The sequence below is a fragment of the Nannospalax galili genome, unplaced genomic scaffold (genome assembly GCF_000622305.1).
Source record: "Nannospalax galili isolate Female #2095 unplaced genomic scaffold, S.galili_v1.0 scaffold371, whole genome shotgun sequence".
NCBI lineage: Eukaryota > Metazoa > Chordata > Mammalia > Rodentia > Spalacidae > Nannospalax > Nannospalax galili.
The window spans coordinates 1,240,339-1,260,890 of record NW_008331606.1 but is presented as its reverse complement, the minus strand read 5'-3'; the positions used below and the strand labels follow the sequence as shown (position 1 = coordinate 1,260,890).

The following is a 20,552-nucleotide window of genomic DNA, read 5'->3' as shown; positions in this document are numbered from 1 at the left end:
AGCTGTGCAGTGATTGGGCAAGGGGATGGAATTCAGCTCCAGTTCTTAAGCTTTCTCAGCTACTTTGATTCCCTGAGCCAGGGGTCTGGTTGTGTCCTCTGACCTCCACTCACTCTGGAGGCAGTGCCTAGGGGGACTCTAGGCCAGTGAAGCTGTGTCCTAGCCAAAGAGCTCTGGGAGGACCCTGGAGAGAAGGGGCCTTTAGTGTGGGCCTCTCTTACCTCCAACAGAGCACACCTTCTGAGGCGGTGGTTTCTTTGGTTTCAGGTTCCTGGGAGAGGGAGGTCATTTTGAGGGACTGGGGGAGAGTGAGTAAACATGCAAATGAGCTTTTCTCCACCTCTCACTTTCAAATCCTCAAACTTCTGAAGTGGGAGGGGGTAACTTTCTGGACCAACCGAAAGGTTCCATGGTAGGTTTCTATGACTTGGCCAAGAGAGTATGGCAGCTGCTTCCTCCCTCTACACCCCTTTGCCTTAGCCTTAGGCAGAACAAGATTACTGGGAATAGCTTACTAAGATCTCACAGCACTAGGCCCAAATTTAGATAACATGAACATGTGGGGACATAGAAGAATGCTGCTGGAATCACCACTCTTATTTCAAATGCTTTCAGACTTTTTGCACTGATGGCTAAAGGTTCCATGCAATCCACCACAGTACCCTGGATGCCTACCTTTCCCCACACTTCTTAGCAGAGTGGACCTGAGGCAGGGCGTACTCACCCAGGGCCCCATAGGCCCCATGCCTATTCCGGAGCTAGCCTTCTCTGCCTGGGAAGCAGAAGTCTGGCCTACCCAGCCCTCCCCCAGTCTTCTGCACAGCATTCACTTGGGCTTGTCCATCTCATCAAGGCAGTTTAGGCAGCCTACCCTGGAAGAGGAGGGAGAGGAGGAGGGGGATCTTGTGGCTTTGCAAGCCAGCCAGACCAGGGCAGCCCAACACAGAGAGGCTCCAACGCTTATGTCCCCACAGTTGGCACACATGCACACACCCAAACATGTGTTTATACCTGCAATGTATTTGCACACTCACAGTGGGCAGATAGTGCATCAGTATAGCTAGTAATGCAAAAATTAAACCAATGTAACCTCTGTGAGTTTGCACAGTTTCCCCATCTGCACTCAGTATACACTTGGCTATATACCATCCCCCAATACACCTCACAGATGCTCACAGACCAGTAACATTCATTCACTGATTTGTAATTAAAAAAAAATTTAAATTTATTTTTACTTTGTATGTTTGAGTGTTTTGCTTGCATGTTCATAAAGTGCACCATGTGCATGCAGTGCCTGAGGAGGCCAGAAGAGGGCATCAGATCCCCTGGAACTGGAGTTATAGACTGTTGTGAGCCATCATGTGGGTGTTGGGAACCAAACCTGTGTCTTCTGTAAGAGCAACCAGTACTCTTAACTGCTGAGCCATCTCTCCAGTCCCCCATTTGTACTTTTATTATTCTTTTTTTTTTTATTTTTCTTTTTTTGTTTCTGCTTGATTTGGTTTGTGTGTGTGTATGTTTATGGGAGGGGCAGTGTGTTCATGTGGGTGCACTCATGTACAGATGCTGTTGCATGTGTGTTTATATCATGCCTGTGGAATCCAGAGGTTGACCTCCCAGATACTGTTCCTCAGGAACTATTCACCTTGGTGTGTGTGTGTGTGTGTGTGTGTGTGTGTTTGAGATAGGGTCTCTGTTGGCCTGGAACTCACCCAGCAGGCTAGGCTGGCGACCTAGCAAGCCCCAGGAATCTGCTTGTCTCCACTTCCCCAGCCCTGGGATAGATTACAAGCTTGCTCCACTGTGCTGGGTTTTTTTTTTTTTTTTTTTTTTTTTTAATGAATTCTAGGGACTGACCTCAGGTTTTCATGCTTGCATAGCAATCACTCTACCAAGTGAGTTCTCTCCGCAGCCCTGGCTTTTGTAGCCCTCAAAATCACTGTGGTGTTTCCACCTCGGATTCCCAAATCCTGGGATTACAGGCATAAACCATCACGACCAACACTGTATCACTGTTCTTTCTAATATTCATTCCATAAAAACGATACTTGCCAAGCACAATTTTACCAATGACCAACAATGGCCAGCACAGTGATTCCTACCATAAAGGAAACCCCTGTTTAATGGGGAAGGGAGGTAAGGAAGTTGCATAGAAATTCCCCCAAGCAAAGAGCGCCATTGGTGAACTTGAAAAAATTAAATGCTGGCATAGAAAGGGAAAACAAGAAGGCAAACAAACCTGAAAGGAAGGGACACGGAGAATGACCTTGGGGGAGGGAGTTTCATGCTTAGACAAAGTGGGATTAGATGAAAGTGACCACCTTTCCTTTGATTAGTATGAGAATGTTTCTAGGGGCAGATAGACTGGCCTGTAGGAGGGCAGGAGCTGGGGAATGCAGGCCTTGGGGCGCCTTAGGCTAGGGGAGACCAGACACAAATGGCCCTGCAAGGCTTTGCAGGCCTCAGGGGACAGGGTCACATGCAGGGTTTGAGGGGGTGGAGCAAGGTGGCAGTGGTGGAACCAGGACAGGGCAGTCCCGCTGGGGGCAGATCTAGTAGAGTCTTGTCTCTTTCGTCCAATGAGAATCTCATCCCTGATGGGTTGAGCTGAGCAGAGTGACTTTTCTCCAGGCTTTTTGATGGGGTAGGTGGAAAGGTGTGGGGGTTGGGGTGGAGATTGGGCGGGGCCAGCCCTGTGGGCTAACGGAAAGGAAGTGGGAGAGGCTTGGGTGTCTCCTGTGGCAGAGGGCGGTCATCAGAGAGGTCACCCATGGCCCCATCCTTTACCCCCTCCCCCTTTGCCCATCTCTGAAGTTCCTCATTTTGTTCCCAGCCAAGACAAGGTTTTCAAGCTTTTGGCACTCTGGCACTACAGAGAGAGTTTGAGTGTGTGTCCAGGAGTTGAGGGGTGTGTGTGTGTGTTTTCCTTTCTTCAGTCACTGGGGCTTGGATCAGTCTGCTTGTAGTTATCTACATACTGAAAACACACCACACACTTCAAAGAAACCTGAAGGGCCAAACACCTGGTACCTGGACAAAAGCAGAGGTGAAAGTGTTCCTTCCTGGTGGAGGAGCAGAATAGGCTGGCGGGAGGGAGGTCTGTGGAGACTAGGGCTTCGGGAGCTGGTCATGGGCTTGGTCATGCTAGAGGCGCCGTAGGACACTGGCAGTGGAGGAGTGGAGGCCAGGAAGCAACAGGCAGCCCCAGTGCCTTGTGAGCATAGGAGGCACTGATGAGAGAGACTTGTGTGGGCTGCAGCAGACTGAGATTTCCTGGAAAAGGGGGGCTGAGTCAGCCCTGGAGAATAGGGAAGGTTCTGCTGGCCCCTCCCGCAGCCGGGGCTCTCCTCATAAGTTCCCAGGGTGATGGTTCAGTCTTGAAACTGAAAGCAAAGCTAAACCAAGAACATAAACCCACACACTGCACAGGCCAGAGGCCATTCTCTAATGGGCAGTGGGGGCAGGGTGCTGATGAGCACGGAAAGCATGTGACCTACCTGCTTCTCTGTCTTCAAGCTGTCTGAGGGCATGGCCCAATCTGATGGTCCATTCCTGGAGAGCAGGATCAGGCCACCACCATCCCTTATACCCCCCACTCCAAGTGAGACATTTCTTTCTCTTAGACTGTCCTCCAGAGCCAACTGGTCCCCACTCCTAAGGTAAACTGAGCCCAAGAGCACCCTGTGTTTCTTGTATCCTCTCTCATACACAGCCGCTTGAGTCTTTGCCAAGCCAAGAGAATTACAGGGATTCTTCCTGCTGCTGCCCCCATGCCTGGCCAGGCCCCTTTCTGCAATCTCTGCTGACAGTCTGTCTGGGCATGGCTGGTGTCTTCAGGTTTACCAGCTAGCCTGGCCACAGAATTCAAGAAAGGTGACTTACTCAGGGTTCCTATTCCTTCCTTCTCTTCAGGTCAAGTCTGTTGTTGGCACACTCCAGCATGCACCCTTGAGCTTGATATAGACCACCACCTTCTCCAGCTCTGGATATCCTCTGCTGTGGTCCAGAGACAGCTCTAGAACCTAAGGCACCTGAACAGCATCTCTTCATCAGGAAACCCACTGAAGCTCTGAGAGCCCAAGAAATCACACCATCAGCTCTCCAAGAATCTGGCATGGCTATTACCATGCAACCCAGTGATCTGGTCTTTGAATTTGCAAGCAACGGGATGGATGATATCCACCAGGTATGGCCCCCAACAATAAAGCAAAGTTAGTCAACACAGGTGATCAGGGGAACACAGGACACACAAGCAGCCATCCTGTGAGCCCAGGGGTTTGACACCTAACTAGTCAGCAAATACCAATCAGGCACCTGTTATGTTCAGAACACTGGGCCTGCTTGTCAGCCAGCCTGTGCACCACCTATACCTTTATAGGAGCCATTGGATGGATGGTCACTTATGGAGCTGGTTGGCCGTATGCCTTTATAAGATGTGCAATCACCAAGTTGGCCAAGTAACTGCTAAAACCAGCTGAGCTATCATCTCGTTTGCAAATGGGACTGAATGTGCACTATATTCTGATCATCATGTAGGTTTTCCACTGCTTCTCTTCAGCCCCAGTGTCACATGAGAAACTGCTGGGACAACCACATAGCAAAGAGGGCACTGCCAACTGGAATTACAATACGGAATTGGAAAAAGAGCAACAACAACAAAACAATATGGAATTGGAGTCCTAGCATCTTTAGACTCATAGCTGGAGCCTAGTTGATGGACTCACCCATACTGTGTTTTCTGTCTGAGGATTCAGGATATGCTGGAAGTGGAGTTTGGGAGCTGGAGGAAGTCAGAAAATAGGATAGGATTCTGGCACTCAGGTCCTCCTTGTGCTACACAGAAGCCAGGAGGGCATATTTTCCATGTTTCTAGATGTCCCACTACCTTCCTCTCTGCTCCTTTTGCAAAATGGAGAAAGATGGGGCAGCCAGGCATGGTAGAAGGAATGAAAGAGTAGAAATCAAGAATACTGGATTTTAAGCCGGGCGTGGTGGCACATGCCTTTAAACCTAGCACTCGGGAGGCAGAGGCAGGTGGATCTCTGTGAGACTAAGGCCAGCCTGGTCTATATTAGGAAGTCCCAGGCCAGCAGCTGGGGCCACAGGGAGACCTTGTCTCAAAAAAAAAAAAAAGAATACTGGGTTTTGATCTCAGTTTGGCCACAGTGTCACCTAGCCAAGTCCTGACCTTCACCCTACCCCTGACATCTCCCAATCTTGTCCAAGAGGAGATCCAGCTGGATTATTTCCAAAAGCATCTCAACAAAAAGTCCATGCTTTCTGATGGACCTGGTGGCACATACCTTTAATCCCAGCATCTGGGAGGCAGAGGCAGCCTGGTTTACACAGCGAGTTCCAGGCGAGCTTGAGCTATAGAGTACAGGGGAGACCCTGACTCAAAAAGACAAGGGGGCGGGGTGGGGGGCAGTCCATGCTTTCTATCTATGTGAGGGTAGAAAACACTCCTACTGGCTCTGCCAAAGGCTGCCCTCTAGTGGACCTTGAGCGCATTGTACTTTCTGTTCAGCTGGTTCTCAGACAAGCTAGTTCAGTTGATCCTTCTGGGTTACATCGTCTCACAGAAGACATCCAGTAAGAAGGGAAGAAAAATTTAACCCTACCTGGATTTTCAGTGCCATTTTTCATCTTTCATTTGTTTCCAGTCCCCTCAGCAACTCTTTCTTCATACTCCCAAGCATTCCTCTACCCTTAGCACACAACCCCTCACTTGGGAGAAACTCGAAGCTAAGGCTGCCCTTAATTTCCCTCTCTTCTTCATCCTCTGTTCTTATTTCCTTCCTATTGTCCTAAGGAGAAAGAAGTACTCCTCCTCTTCCATGGGGTCACTCTTACCCCTTCACATAATCTGTTCTCTCCTACCTTCTTCAAGATCTCAAAGCATTAACCACCTTCTTCCTCCCTGCCTGCTTCTTCCTCCTTTCTTCCCTCTCTCTCCCCCTCCCTCTCTGTTTCCTCCTCTTCCTTCCTCCCTGCCTCTATTCCTCTTCCCCTCTTGTCTCCCCACCCACTGTCTCTCAGACCTCTCAGATATAACCACTAAAGATGTCCCTAACGTTAAAAGAAAACGTTCTGTAGATAGGCATGGTGGCCAGCACTCGGGAGGCAGAGGCAGGTGACCTCTGTAAGAAAAGAAAACCCTGTCTTCCTTCTGCCTCCCTACTTCAAAGTACCAACTTATTAGCTTCCCCCAAAGGGTAGTCTCCATCCTATGCTGTTTACTTTCTCATCTGCCTTTTATTTTTCAAAGGAAACTATTTTTACTGTGAAATGTCAAGAATACAAAAAAAACCCCATAAATCATAGATAGTGGATGTAGGATGGATGGATGGATGGATAGAAAGAAAGAAAGATGGATGGATAGATAGATGGATAAATAGATGGATAGATAGATGGATGAATGGATGGATAGAAGATAGATAGATAGATAGATAGATGATAGATGGAAAATATATTCATGTGCTTACCACCCAAGTCAAGAAGGAAAACATTATTCGTTTCATAGAAGCCTCAGATACCTACTGATAACTTACTATATGCCAGACATTATTGTAAATGCATTATGTATGCTGATCTTTTTAAACAATCTATGGGGTTCATAATCTGAGTAACCCACTTAAAATATTTTATTTAATCCAGGCATGGTGGCACATGCCTTTAATTCCAGCACTTGGGAGGCAGAGGCAGGCAGATCTCTGACTTTGAGGCCAGCCTGGTCTACATAGTGAGTTCCAGGCCAGCTGGGGCTACAGGGAGACCCTGACTCAAAAAAGACCAATTTTTTAAAAATTTATAACCCACTTTTATAAGGGAGGAAACTGAGGAAACTGATACACAGAAACATTAGGAAGCCTTCCCAGGGTCACAATACTAGTAAGTAGCAAACCTTGGTTTCAAATCCTGGCAGTGTGGCTCCAGATCAGCACAATCTAATACAATTTTCTGGAATGCTATAAATGTTCTATATTGGGGCTGGAGGGATGGCTCAGCAGTTAAGAGTACTGGCTGCTCTTGCAGAGGACTCAGGCTCAGTTCCCAGCACTCAGATGGTAGCTAACAACCATCCATAACTCCAGTTCTAGGAGAATCTAACACCCTCTTGTGGCTTCCCCCAGCACTGCATTCATGTGGTGCACTTACAGACATGCAGGCAAATTTATATATACATATAATTTTTTTAATGAAAGAAATATTCTGTATTTGTGCTGTGTAATATAGGGCCACTAGTCACATGTGGCTTCAGAGCATTTACAGTGTGGCTGTACACTGAGCCCTCACCATTACCATCAATTAATCCTTTCCCACTAGTGTTAGAGTAAGCTCAACTCTTCTTATAGACTCATCCCTTACCCCAGACCATGGATGAATACAACAAGTTAAAAATGTTTGCCCAGATCCTGGTTTGGTAGTACATGCCTTTAATCCCAGCAGTTGGGAACTCAGGTGGATCTCTGAGTTTGAGGACAGCCTGTTCTACATAGCAAGTTCCAGGCCAGCCAGGGCTATGCAGTAAGATCCTGTATCAAAAAATAATGCTTGCCCAGGCTGGGGCTATTGCTCAGTGTTTGCCTTATGTTCAATCCCCAGTGCTGCACAACACAGAATACTTAACTGAGTGCAGGTTCTGCAGAGCTAAGCTATCTCTATTAATCAATTCCCACTTAAAGCATCAATTAGAGGCCCAGTGAGATGGCTTAGTTGGTAAAGGCATCTGATGACCTGAGTTCAATCCCCAGGACCCACATATGATGAAAGGAAAAGACAGACTCCTACAGGTTGTCCTCTGACCTACACACACACACACTGTGGCACGCCCTGCCCCATGTAATAAAAAAAAATCACCTAGTGAGGTTAGCCTTAGTATTTGGTAGGGTGGGCTTCCTGGATGAGGTGGGTGGAGCTTGACTCTGATCTCTGTCTTCTCCATAGCTGGAAGACCCTTCAGTGTTCCCAGCTGTGATCGTGGAGCAGGTCCCCTATCCTGAATTACTGCATCTATACTCAGGATTGGACCTGGATGAAGTCCACAATGGGATCATAAGAGATAGGACCTTGTGCATGACACAGGATCAGGTCCTAGAGGGAAGTTTTTTGCTTGCAGGTATGCTCCCTTTCTGGACAGGGAAGGTGTATAGTGGAAAAAGGGGTTCTGTCTTCAGGGAAAACCAGCCCATAATGGCTTCTAGTAATTCTACACAGAATGGGCAAGGCTCCCCAGAAATGGAGAGGAGGGAACCATTTTAGTCCATCCACGAACTCTTTAGATGGTAGTGGCACAAATAATGGAGACCAGCTGATGGGGTGGAGAATTTGGGTGGGAAGGGCTCTGGTCCTTGCTCAGCTCTCCCATAGAGTCCCGGTTCTTCCACTCTGTACCACTCTGTTAGCTTGGGCTGGCCCTGATTATAGCTATACTGAGAAGTCATGAAACTCTCTTTTCCTCCCACCCTATGAAACCTCAAACTAGATGACAATGAGGCCAAGTCACATAACACGTCATCTACGGAAGTCTTACTCAATGTGGAATCTCCCAACGACATCCTGGATGAGAAGCAACTCTGTAAGTTTGAACTCCAGTGCCTGAATTCAAAGTGACAAAAAGCCCCCTTTCAAATGCCATATCCATGTGTGGGATTCTCAGGTACACATGCATGCACTTCTAGGTACCCACACCTATCAATACACACTCGAAGAGACTCAAACTGGAGCTGGCAGGAGAGGGGCAAGGAGAAGATGTCTAAGAAAACTTTAGTGGTATTACTCCAATTTTTAAACTGTGGCAAAATACACATAAAATATATTATTACCTTAGCCATTTTGAAACTATAGTTCAGTAATGGCAAGTAGTTTCACATTGTTGGGCCACCATCACCACTATCTCTAGAGCCCTTTTCATCTTATATACCTGAAAGTGTTGCCACTAAACAACTCCCCAGTTCTCTCCCCTAGCCCCTGGCAACCACCATTCTATGTCATCTATATGAGTGTGTCTATTCTCAGTACCTCATGAATGGAAGCATACAATATTGGTCTGCTTCTGACTGGTTTATTTCACTTAGAATCAGGTACTCAAATTTAGTCTATGTTGTAGCACATGTCAGAATCACTTTTGTTTTTAAAGTTTTTTATTTTCTTGTGTCTTTTTGAGACAGGGTCTCCCTGTAGCCCCAGCTGGCCTGGCACTCGCTATGTGCTATGTGGACCAGGCTGGCCTTGATCTCATAGAGATCTACCTGCCTCTGCTTCCCAAGTGCTGGGATTAAAGGTGTGGGCCACCACGCCTGGCCTAAAATTTTTTAATTAAAAAAATTGGGGCTGGAGAGATGGTTCAGTGGTTAAGAACACTGGCTGCTCTTGAGGACTCACGTTTGGTTCCCAGCACCCATATGATGGCTAAACAGTTCATAAGTTCAGTTCCAAGGGATCTGATGCCCTCTTCTGGCCTCCTCAGGCATTTCATGCACATGGTGCATTTACATACATGCAGGCACAGCACTCATACACATAAAATAAATAAATAAAATATTTAAAATTTTTTTCAGATGTGGGGGCTGGAGAGATGGCTCAGCAGTTAAGAGCAGTGGCCGCTCTTACGGAGGACCTGGGTTCCATCCCCAGCACCCACGTGGTGGTTAACAACCATCCATATGTAACTTGAGTACCAGGAGATCCATCACCCTCTTCTGATCTCTGAGGGCATTGCACAGCATGGGTGCACCTACACACATGCAGACAATACACTCACACACACACACGCACACACACACACACACACACACACAAATAAATAAGTTGTTAAAAAACACTTTCTGATGCATTTTATGTGTATGGGTGTTTTTTTTTTTTTAATCTTTTTGAGACAGGGAACAGACCAGGCTGGCCTTGAACTTACAGAGCTCCATCTGCTTCTGCCTCCCAAGTGTTGGGATTAAAGGCATGTGCCACCACCCTTGACTGTGTATGAATGTTTTGCCTGCATATATGTAAGAGCACCAAGTGTATGCAGTGCCCGTGGAGGGCAAAGAGGATGTTGAATTCCCCTGGAACTGTCATTACAGATGGTTCTTAGCTGCCATGTGGGTGTTGGAAACTGAGCCCTGGTCCTCTGCAAGAGTAGCAATTGCTCTTAAGCCTTGAGCAATCTCTTCAGCCCCAAGAATGTAATTCTTTTTTGGTCTTTGAGACAGGGTCTCCCTGTAGCCCCAGCTGGTCTAGAATTTGCTATGTAGACCACTCTGGCCTCAAACTCACAGAGATCTGCCTGCCTCTGCCTCTTGAGTGCTGGAATTAAAGGCATGTGCCTGCATGTATGTAAGTGCACTAAATGTGTGCAGTGCCCATAGAGGTCAGAAGAGGATGTTGGATCCCTTGGAACTGGATTTAAGGATGGTTGTGTGCTGCCAAGTGCTGGGAACCAAACCCAGGTCCTCTGCAAGAACTGAAGTGCTTTTAACCACTGAGGTGTTTCTCCAGCCCAAGGATCTTTCCTTTCTAATGCTGAATATTAGTGGTCAAGGAACTTTACAGGTCTCTCTGTTTAGTTACAGATTTGTAGGTCCTAGGAAGATTAAGAAATGCATGATGTGATTTATTTGGAAATGTATCATTTGTTCCCTGTTCCTAATTTTTTTATTATAGTTCATATTTATTTTGTATGTGTTCCTACATGTGCCACAACAAGGATGTGGAAGTCAGGTGACAACTTTTGAGACTTTGTTCTCTCCACCATGTGGGTCCTGGGGATCAAACTCAGGTTATCAGACTTGCCAGCGAGTGCTTTTACTATTGAGCCATCTCATCAGCCCCCACCCCCTGTTCTTGAAAGCCAGACCCTAAGAGGACTCAGATATCTGCTGGCCCTCTGTGGCTCCCTAGAAGGTTCCCAGGGCAGTTCCTCCCAGTGCCATTTCCAGCAGGTGCTTTAACATTACAGGAGAGCGCCCTCTCAGTTGCCCTTGCCCAAGAGGGATCTATGAAATAGTAAGGGAACAAAAATCCCTGAGGTTAAAAGGTAAGAGATTATTTTCCTTCCCTCTCGCTAATATTCAGCCAGGACTCAACAAATATTGACTGAGTGCCAACATGTACCAGTGTTGCTGTGTGACCACAGCACATGATTTACTATTTCTTAGTTTCCTTATCAGGAAAGCAGACGAATTGGGCTTATGATTTCTAAGGTCCCTTTGAGTTGTCGGATGAGTAAATGACTAAATCAGTCAAGTCCTTTACCCCTAACACAGCCCAGACCTTTCCCACCACCAGCAGTGGGTGATAAATGTAGCCACTGTGATTGGGGCAGCTCACACCCACAGCTCTGCAGAAGTCTCTTCTCCCTCAAGAGCCCTGAAGCAGTTTCAGGTGTATTGTATGTCCAGGCAGTGTAGAGTGGCATCCAGAGGAGGGCTCCATCCTCTCCCTTTGCCCCACCCATCACAGGCCTTTCTTTTACAGTCGGCACATCTGAAATACTTCCAGACTCAGATTCTGTGCATGGCATCAGTCTGCCCAACTTACTGTTTCCTGCCTCTGAACCTGATATTCTGAATGAGGCAGGTGACCCTGTTGACCAGGGGAAGAATTTTCTGGAGGAGAGGGTCTCCACTGAGGAAAGTCCTAAGAAGATTGTAAAGTCAAGGAAGAGAAGTAAGGAGGCGAGAGACTGTATGTGTGCCTTCAATGGGGTATAGCTTGGGGGGACTGGGAGACCCCAGTGACTGAGTAGTTTGAGGCTCACAGATGCATTAAGAGGGCATCTCTCTGGTCCAGACACTGTTCTCTCAATCTTAGCCTCATTAGCTGTCCTGCCTGAAGCTTGGCATTTCTCATGTTGCTCCTGTCTGCCCAGCACATGCATAAACTCCTCTAGCAATGCCAGTAGTCCCAGTGGGTTGGCTCCTAGGCTGGGTGTTGGGCTACTAGGTTTAGACTCCTGGCTAGTCCCTGGTCCTCTGGGGCCTCCACCTATAAAAATGAGTCATATTGTATGCTTATCTCTCTTCTGTGGTGCTTATGAAGCAAGCTATCTATGGGAGGACTTTGGGCTTTCTCAGTGTTATTGATTTACTTGGCGGATGGCTGCTTAATACTGCCGTTTCAGTATGGCTACTCAAATCTCCATGCCACACTGACCTGCACCACAACAGCACCTTTATGTTGTCTCTCATTTCAAAAGTTAGGTCAGAAACTTCTGCCATAACTGCTGTTCAAAAGATACTTCATTTATAAACCTTGCATTTCCCCAAGTGGTAGTTTAGTTGTGGAGTTACCTTTAGGAACTGAAAGTGATGGTACAGATACCTGTGGGCCATGGCTGTGGAGAAAGATTGGACCTTCAGCCTTGATGATCTGGCTTCCTATGGTTGGTCCTGTGACACCCAACTTGCCCAGCTCACCTGGGTCTTGGTCTCCTGCCTAACCCACCTTCTCTTCATAGTCCGGAAGACCAAGGGCAACCGAAGTACCTCACCTGTCACTGACCCCAGCATCCCCATACGGAAGAAATCCAAGGATGGCAAAGGTATGACTGAAGCTCAGATGAGGTGGGCAGGGTGCCCTATAATGTGCCACCACGCAGCCTGAGCTGCCCCTCACTGCCTACCCCTCTGCAGGCAGCACCATTTATCTGTGGGAGTTTCTCCTGGCACTTCTGCAAGACAGAAACACCTGTCCCAAGTACATCAAGTGGACCCAGAGAGAGAAAGGGATTTTCAAGTTGGTAGACTCCAAGGCTGTGTCCAAACTATGGGGGAAGCAGAAAAACAAGCCGGACATGAACTATGAGACCATGGGACGGGCCCTTCGGTAAGGGCTGCTGGGACACAGAATCCCCACCCTGGGGGAGTCACCAAGCACTTCGTATGCCTAAGGAGGCTCTCCACTTGAAGGAGGGCCTAACCAGTCCCTTTAGGACAACAGATCTACTATCTCTCACCTTTGCTTCCCCAATCCTCCTCTGAGAGGAAAACTTCCCTTCCTCTTACATCTCTGTATTGAAAAGGCACTTTAGCTCCATGCCCTTCAATCCTTAAGAAGGGCTTTCTTCACATTGCAGAAGCCAGAGATGGCCTTGACTTGCTCAAGTTGGTCTCTCAAACCAGGGGACTGTTAGACCTCTGCCATCCATCTCTTCATTCATCCTTCCACCCTTTATTCATTCCCTGTCCTCAGCCCCAAAGAAGGATGGGTATTGTTATTGAAGACCTCCTTCTTTTACACCCTTTAATCTATAGAAAGAAACTTTAGAAATGTCATCAAAAGCCTTCCATGTCCAAGGGTTGGCCATTCACCTTCCCTTGCTCCTGGGCTACCACTACCCAGCCTGCCTCAGTGAAGTAGAGAAGGAGTCCCCACTCAGTCACTGGTTAACTACCCACTTACTCCCCTTCTTGTTCCCTAGGTACTACTACCAAAGAGGAATCCTGGCCAAAGTGGAAGGGCAGAGGCTGGTGTACCAGTTTAAGGAGATGCCTAAGGACTTAATCGTGATTGAAGATGAGGAGGAGAAAATTGAAGCACCAGCAGCTCCCCCTCTGGCCTCTACTTCCGCTACTTCCTCCACTGGCACCACCCGAAGAGCCAGCTCTAGGGTCTTATCCAGAGCTTCCCCCCAGGACAAGACTAGCCTTTCCTGGGAGAAGCCAAAGGTTCAACACACTGGTCTCCAGCCATCTGCAAGCCTGGAGTTAGGGCTGTCTCTGGATGAGGAGGTCCCAACTACCTCCACCATGCTTGTCTCTCTGCCACAGAGCCAGGCCAAGCTCACCAAAGCTGTGAGGTAAGGGCACCAAAGTAATTAGAGTGTTCCCTTAGTCCCTCATGTTGGGGAGGGGGTCAGTTGTCAACTACTTGTAAAGCTCTGCTATGTCTCCAGTTTTGTGGGATCCTTATAGAACTCCCTAAGAAGCAAGTAGGGCACTTGGTCAAGAGAGGAGAAGTGGGGCCAGAGAGATGGTTCAGCTGTTAAGAGCGTGTACTGTTCTTGCAGAGAACCCGAGTTCGGTTCCACGTCGGCGGCCCACAACCGCCTGTAACTCCAGCTCCAGGGGATCCGACACCCTCTTCTGGACTCCAAGAGCACCTGCACTCACATGTGCACATACTCCCACACAGACACACACTCATGAACACAATTAAAAATAAAAATAAATTTCTTTTAAAAAGAGAAAGAGGAAAAGTGACTTGCTTGAAGTCACATACCAGAGTAACCCAAAGCCAGCACTTCATTTGGGGGAGGGACCTCTGCTGCCAGATAGGGCTGCTTCTATTACACCAGTGTCACCAGCAGCTATTTTGTCTGTCTCCATCCCACCAAGCTTCTTCCACTCAACAGAATTTGTTGCAGACATAACACTCTGCCTTCCAGGCCTCTTAGCAAGCACTTACTACTTCTCTTAGAAGCTAAGGGGTCTGCAGTTTGCCCTGAAAATATTGGACTCTGGAGCCGGGTGTGGTGGCACATGCCTTTAATTCCAGCACTGGGGAGGCAGAGACAGGTGGATCCCTGTGAGTTCGAGGCCAGCGTGGTCTACATAGCGAGTTTCAGGCCGGCCAGGGCTACATAGTGAGACCCTGTCTCAAAAAAATAAAAATAAAAAAAGATTGGAGTTTGGGTCATGTCTGCACCTCCTGCTGCTACATTGGTGTGGGTCCTGGGGATTCTCCTTAGAGGAGGGGAGGCAGGAGATTGGAATGATGAGAAACATGAGTTCTGGGCTTCATAGGGCCTACACACACATAAAAATCTCTGTTCTAGTCTTTACCAGTTCTGTGGGCTGTGTACCTCTGTTTCCTCAAACTGTAAAATTAGATTATTCTTATCCAGTTAATGGGCTGTTGGGAAGCTTGAGCAGCATTAGTTATCTAGAATAATCTGATGTGTACAAATTAGTAAATGTTAGCTAGAGCAATAAAGACACAAAATACCTGCAGCTCCATTCCTCTTGTGCCCTCCTCTCTAGCCAGTTAGGATGCCTCCTGCCTTAACCAGCTCTGTTTTCTGTCTCTTCCCAGTACATCTTCAGTGCCCAGTAACATCCACCTAGGAGTGGCCCCTATGGGGCCAGGCTCCACTGTCACCCTGCAGACCATCCCGCTGACTACGGTGCTGACCAATGGGCCTCCTGCCAGTACTACTGCTCCCACTCAGCTCGTTCTCCAGAGTGTTCCAAAGGCGTCAACATTCAGGGACACCTTCACTTGGCAGGCTTCCTTCCCCCTGAGCACCACTTTCCAAGAGAACCAGGTGGCAGCCCCAGGTGCCCCATTGATCCTCAGTGGTCTCCCCCAACTTCTGGCTGGGGCCAACCGTCCGAACAACCTAGTACCTTCCCAGGTCGTAAGTGCTGGGTCAACAGGGCCCAGCACTCAGCCCCCAGGAACTGTCATTGCTGCCTTTATCAGGACTTCTGGCACCACATCAGTGCCTGTGGTGAAGGAGGGGACCCTGAGGCCCTCCTCATATGTTCAGGGTGTGGTGACTGGGCCCCCCATGGAGGGGCTGCTGGTTCCTGAAGAGACCCTGAGGGAGATCCTGAGGGACCAGGCTCATCTTCACCCACTTCCAAGCCACCTGCTTTCAAGAGGTTCCCACAATCTGAGCTTTACAGGGAGCCAGACCTTTCCTCCCCACAGCCATCCCACTGTTGGTCTGACCCCAGTGGCTGAACTTGAGCTTTCATCAGGTTCAGGGTCCCTGCCTAGTGTGACCACATCTGGGAGCCTGCTGACCAGATCCTCGACTCCAGTTTCTTTTCCCCCATTCAACCCCACTTCCCTAATTAAGATGGAGCCCCATGACAAGTAAACAAAGGGGTCAGAAGTAAGACCCACCAGGCAAAACAAACATTTTCACGTGGACTTAAGTAGCATACCTGCCCTTACATTTAGTGGGATGTGATGCTTTTGCACCCCATTCCTCCAGCCCTGTCTGGCATCACCATGATCAAACTATGTCCAGCTCAAGCATCCCTGATGTCAGACCACTGCCTTTCAGGAGCACTAGGGGATATGCTCTTGGCAGGATAATTGGCTGACTTGGTGATGGAGGGAAAATTCTGAGCCAGGAAACACCTTGTGTCCAGGGCTAGTGAGGGGCTTTGTAAGAATGGTTATTCCTTACACAGGGAACTCCCCATCCCATATGTGAATATCTATGTACGTAATTGTGTGTACTTTCTCAGATTTGTGTGAGGGCTGGGGTGTAGCTGTGAGGTGTGTATGTGTGTGTGTGTGTGTGTGTGTGTGTGTGTGTGTGTAGGTCAGCCACAGATAGGAGACCATTTTTAGGAGAAAGCACTCTCTACTTTGTACAAGCCACAGTGCCATTGCTCTGAGACTACAAGGTACAGGTTTGGATGTTTCCAGTCTGGAGAGATGTCTGCAGAGCTGGAAAGCTTCACTGGGTACACATGTTGGAAAGACACTGCTAAGAGACAAAGCAGTAGGCTAAAACCATGAAGGGAGGGAAGGGAAGAGCTCAGCATGCTCCATGGGCTCATTTCTCTGCATAGTCACTTTGCCCCAGGCTGGAACCTAGAGGACTTTGCTGAAGGTTGCGAGGCAAAGCACTTCTCTAGAGTCAGCCCCAATTATAAAGTCCCTAGCCAAGCCTGAGTTGATTGAATGTTTGTAGCTAGACCTTTGGTTTCTTTGTGTAAGATCAGCCCTATGTTGGACAATAGCCCTTTTTTAGGCATACTGCTACCCACATCCTATCCCAGGTTCCCTCACTACTTTTGCTCTGAGATGTTCCAGCCATCAGGAGGAGTTGCTGAGGCCATAAGGGTGGTAGCTCAGCTTGAGTCTGCGTTTCTGCTCCTGTGTGCACGTGTGAGATTCGCCTACCACATACTCCTTGCTGTCTGTCCCACCCTGTCTCATGATGACTACAGAAGACCTCAGGTGGATCATTGCTCCTCACTTCCAACTGTTGCCTCTAACCTAATTCTTTCTTAACCAAGAAAACAGGAGCCAGCATATGTGAGTTCCATGGCGCTGCTCTTGTCTGCACATGGCTCCTGACATCCCTCTTTTCTGTTAATCTCTCTTAAAATCAGCCTTTCAGCCTTCATCTCTCCCTGTGTTTCTTTTCCTAAATCTGCTTACCTAGCTCCTGCCAGGTTTAGGGGCAATGCTTAGAGATGTTGGGCTCAGAAGCATTTCCCTGAATCTGCTTGCCTATCTCTTGCCAGGTTTAGGGGCAATGCTTAGAGATGTTGGGCTCAGAAGCAACTCTAGCCTCTGGTGAATTTGGTTAATGTGAATCAGGACCTTTGCTATGTCCTCTGTGCCAAAGCGCCCATTTGACCTAACTACCTCCCTGGCTGCTCTTTCCTCTTATGGTCATCATCTCCCGCCGTTCTCTCTCCTTCCCCGGGGAAGGAACCATCTGTAGCTGTGCAGGTGCATTTGTGTTTCCTGTGATTGGCACTGAAATGTCTTTTCCAGTAAAATCTGCTTATTGTGATAATCTCTTGATGGTTGGAAGTAAGCGTCTTGAGAAAAGGTCACTATTGTTGCTGTTGTTGCTGCTGCTGTTGTTAGTGGTGGCAGTTTTGTTTTGAGACAGTGTCTCATATAACCCAGGTTGACCTTGAGCTTGCTATATAGTTGAGGATGACCTTGAAATTCTGGTCCTCTTGCTTCCACTTCCTGAATGCTGGCATTTATAAGTGTGCACCACCACTCCTAGTTACGTGGTGCTGAGGATCAAATCCAGGATTTCATGCAGGCTAGTCAAACACCAACTACCAACTGAGCTACATCCCCAGCTCAACCATTTTTTAATGTGCAAAAAGGCACAGTGTGGTTGGAGTGGCCCTGCATCAACCTGAAGTTAATTTCTGTACATAATCCCTAACTCCAAGGAAATTCATTATAAGGCTATCAAGATTCTTATGATCATCAGTCTTCTTCATGATTCTCAGCCCTTGAGAGTAGTCCAGGGTCACTGGGCCCTTCTACCCCTATGTCCTTTCTCTGGGTGGGTTCCTCATCATATTCTCTCTCTGTCTCTCTCTGTTCTGTCCCTGTCCCTGTCTCTCTCTCTTTCTCTCTCTCTCTCTCTCTCTCTCTCTCTCTCTCTCTCTCTCTCTCTCTCTCTCGTCTTTTTGAGACAGGGTCTCCCTGTAGCCTCAGCTGGCCTAGAACTCGCTATGTAGACCAAGCTGGCCTTGAACACACAGAGATCCGCCTGCCTCTGCCTCCTCCTGAGTGCTGGGACTAAAGGTGTGCGTCATCACACCCAGCTCCTCATCGTCTCTTAAATGCAGGTGTTCTCCAAAGGTCTCACCATTGTGGGCCAGCCAGATCTTTCAGATTCATATTAAATCCAGGGCCTGCTTTTCTTCTAAGTCCCTGGCTCTAGGCTTTAGTGATCTGCTGGATGTTTCCCCATAAACATCTTTTAGCCCCTTTATCAAATGTGAATTTTTAAATTATTTTTACAGCCACAGTTAAAAAGCAAAAGTCTGTCACAACTTGCCTATTTCTGTTAATGATGCCACCATTTTCCTGACTTCTATGCTGAAAATTTCAGAGCTACCTGGTGGCTGCCAGGATTTGACCCTATCCCTCTCCATCTGACATCACGCCCATCTCCATTCCCAAAGTTACCATGACTCATGCTACCTAGCTTCCCCCTTTCCCACACACAACACCCTGCCCAGCGTGGCCTCTGAACACCTCCCAACTTCCAAGTCACTGATTTGTCCTTCCTCTGCTAAAAAGCCTTCAATGAGTCCCACAGGTAAAATACTTATCCTCCAGTCTTTTCTAAGGGCCTAGCATTAACTCTTTAGTTCCTGAATCATGAAGCAGGAATGGTGGAGCATCTGGAACACTCAGGGCAGCAATTGCAGAAAGATTTTAAGCTTGGTATCAGTCCCACCTGGAAAGAAAGCACCAAGTCCGTGGCCCTTCACTATTGGTTTCACTAATATTGTCACCCACTCGGGCTGTTCTCCACCTCAAGGTGCTCCAAAAGTATTCGCTGGACTTTGAACATGACTTTGTTGAAAATTCTCATCTGTGCTTTAGCTTTACTGGGCTCCGTTCAACCCAAATGCTCTTACTGTCTTCCTATTAACAACTGAAAATTGTGTCTGTCTTTCCAGTCTTAATTCATCGAACCAGTCAATTCTTAAGGTGAATTCTTTATTTCCAACTTCTATCTGCCACTTTATGGGCAATGGATTATAAACAGCCTGTGATATCACTATTATAATCACAAACGGTTACTTAAATCTTTGGTGATCTGTTTAGTCTCCTGAGTGTGACCTCCCAAGGGGCAGGGGCCACTGTATCACCCACAGAACCCGGCACACTATAAAGTAGATGAGCATCAATGAATAGTTACTGATTGATCTGTTGGGGATAGAGACCAAACTTTGAGGTAGGTGACCTCTGTCCTCCCGTTTGCACAGGAACTTACCCCAGGTGCTTCTCTGCCCAGGGCTTGCCCTCCCTGGCTCAGGACCCCCACGGTACACCCACCCCCCCATCTCAACCACCCCCCATCTTAAAATCTAAGATTTGTTGTTACTTTGAACATCCTCTGTCCCTAAAGAAACATCCCTGTCCCATTTCCTTCCTACTCAGTGTTAAATTAGCTAATTGGTTAACTAACCGATGCTGGTAGAGTTATGGGAGAGGGCTAGAGAATCTCAGGAGACAGATTTACTTTAACCAGAAGAGTCAGGCCAGCAACATCCCTGCTTTTGTGATGGTCTAATAGAGTCAGGAGTCAAGTGATGATCCCACACCTCCCAGCAGCTGATATGTGACTCCCTCCTCCTGGCTCCCACAGCACTTTGTATATACCTCTTATTGTAGCACATAGCACATTGTAGTTCTTTAATTGTGTTTATATTATGTTTCCCCTCCAATAGACTGTGAGCTCCTCAAGGACAGGAGCTGTGTGCTAGTCAGTGATGTATCCCCAGCACCTAGCCACAGTGCCTGACACACAGCAGGTGCTCAATAAATGTTTATTGAAAGGATGAATGAGTCCAGATTCCAATTGTGGGAGCTTCTACCCTCCATGATGGCAAGAAGAGGACAGAATTCAATCCGTACTCAGGAGCTATCACTGTGTTTTATTGTTATTTTGGGGGGCTGTGGACAGTCATGTAGCCCAGGATGGCTATGTGACCAATCATGACCTCCCCAGTGCTGGGGACTATAGGCATTTGTCACAACATCCAGCTTATTTGGTGCTGGGGATTGAACCCAGTGCTTCATGCATGCTAGGTAAACACTACTAACTGAGCTACATACCCAGCCCCTATCACAGCATTTGAACCATCAGAACACTTCAGGCATCGACCCCTGGACACCTGGGTTTACAAGTTCAGAGCTGCTTCCAGCTATGCCTTGTTGGCAGGCGACTCAAGAACAACTGCTGTTCACCACTGCCTCCCTTCCAGCAACTATTTCCTCATTCTCGGGTGGGACTGAGGTAGAAAAGTCATCCCTCAAGGAATTTTTCTCCTGGTCACAAGCCGGCTGACTACTCTGAAAGAGGTAGTTGCCTCAGG

At 47.8% G+C, this 20,552-nt stretch overlaps 1 protein-coding gene across 5 annotated transcripts in view; it reads left to right on the top strand.

The window, feature by feature from the left end:
- Nucleotides 1-17,798, top strand: part of Elf4 (E74 like ETS transcription factor 4) — a 53,765-nt gene extending 35,967 nt beyond the window's left edge. For 3 of the 5 annotated variants that reach the window (XM_029560420.1, XM_008826719.3, XM_029560419.1), the window contains exons 2-9: nt 3,913-4,186; nt 7,948-8,119; nt 8,486-8,578; nt 11,470-11,661; nt 12,452-12,535; nt 12,627-12,819; nt 13,415-13,792; nt 15,028-17,798. In XM_029560420.1, coding sequence (XP_029416280.1) covers nt 4,115-4,186; nt 7,948-8,119; nt 8,486-8,578; nt 11,470-11,661; nt 12,452-12,535; nt 12,627-12,819; nt 13,415-13,792; nt 15,028-15,820 — 1,977 coding nt within the window. In that variant the 5' untranslated portion in view covers nt 3,913-4,114 and the 3' untranslated portion in view covers nt 15,821-17,798. Of the gene's footprint in view, nt 1-3,912; nt 4,187-7,947; nt 8,120-8,485; nt 8,579-11,469; nt 11,662-12,451; nt 12,536-12,626; nt 12,820-13,414; nt 13,793-14,002; nt 14,958-15,027 lie in introns of those variants that run through there. The other 2 variants (XM_029560422.1, XM_017796522.2) reach the window with 2 other exon arrangements.
- Nucleotides 17,799-20,552: the final 2,754 nt, after the last annotated feature.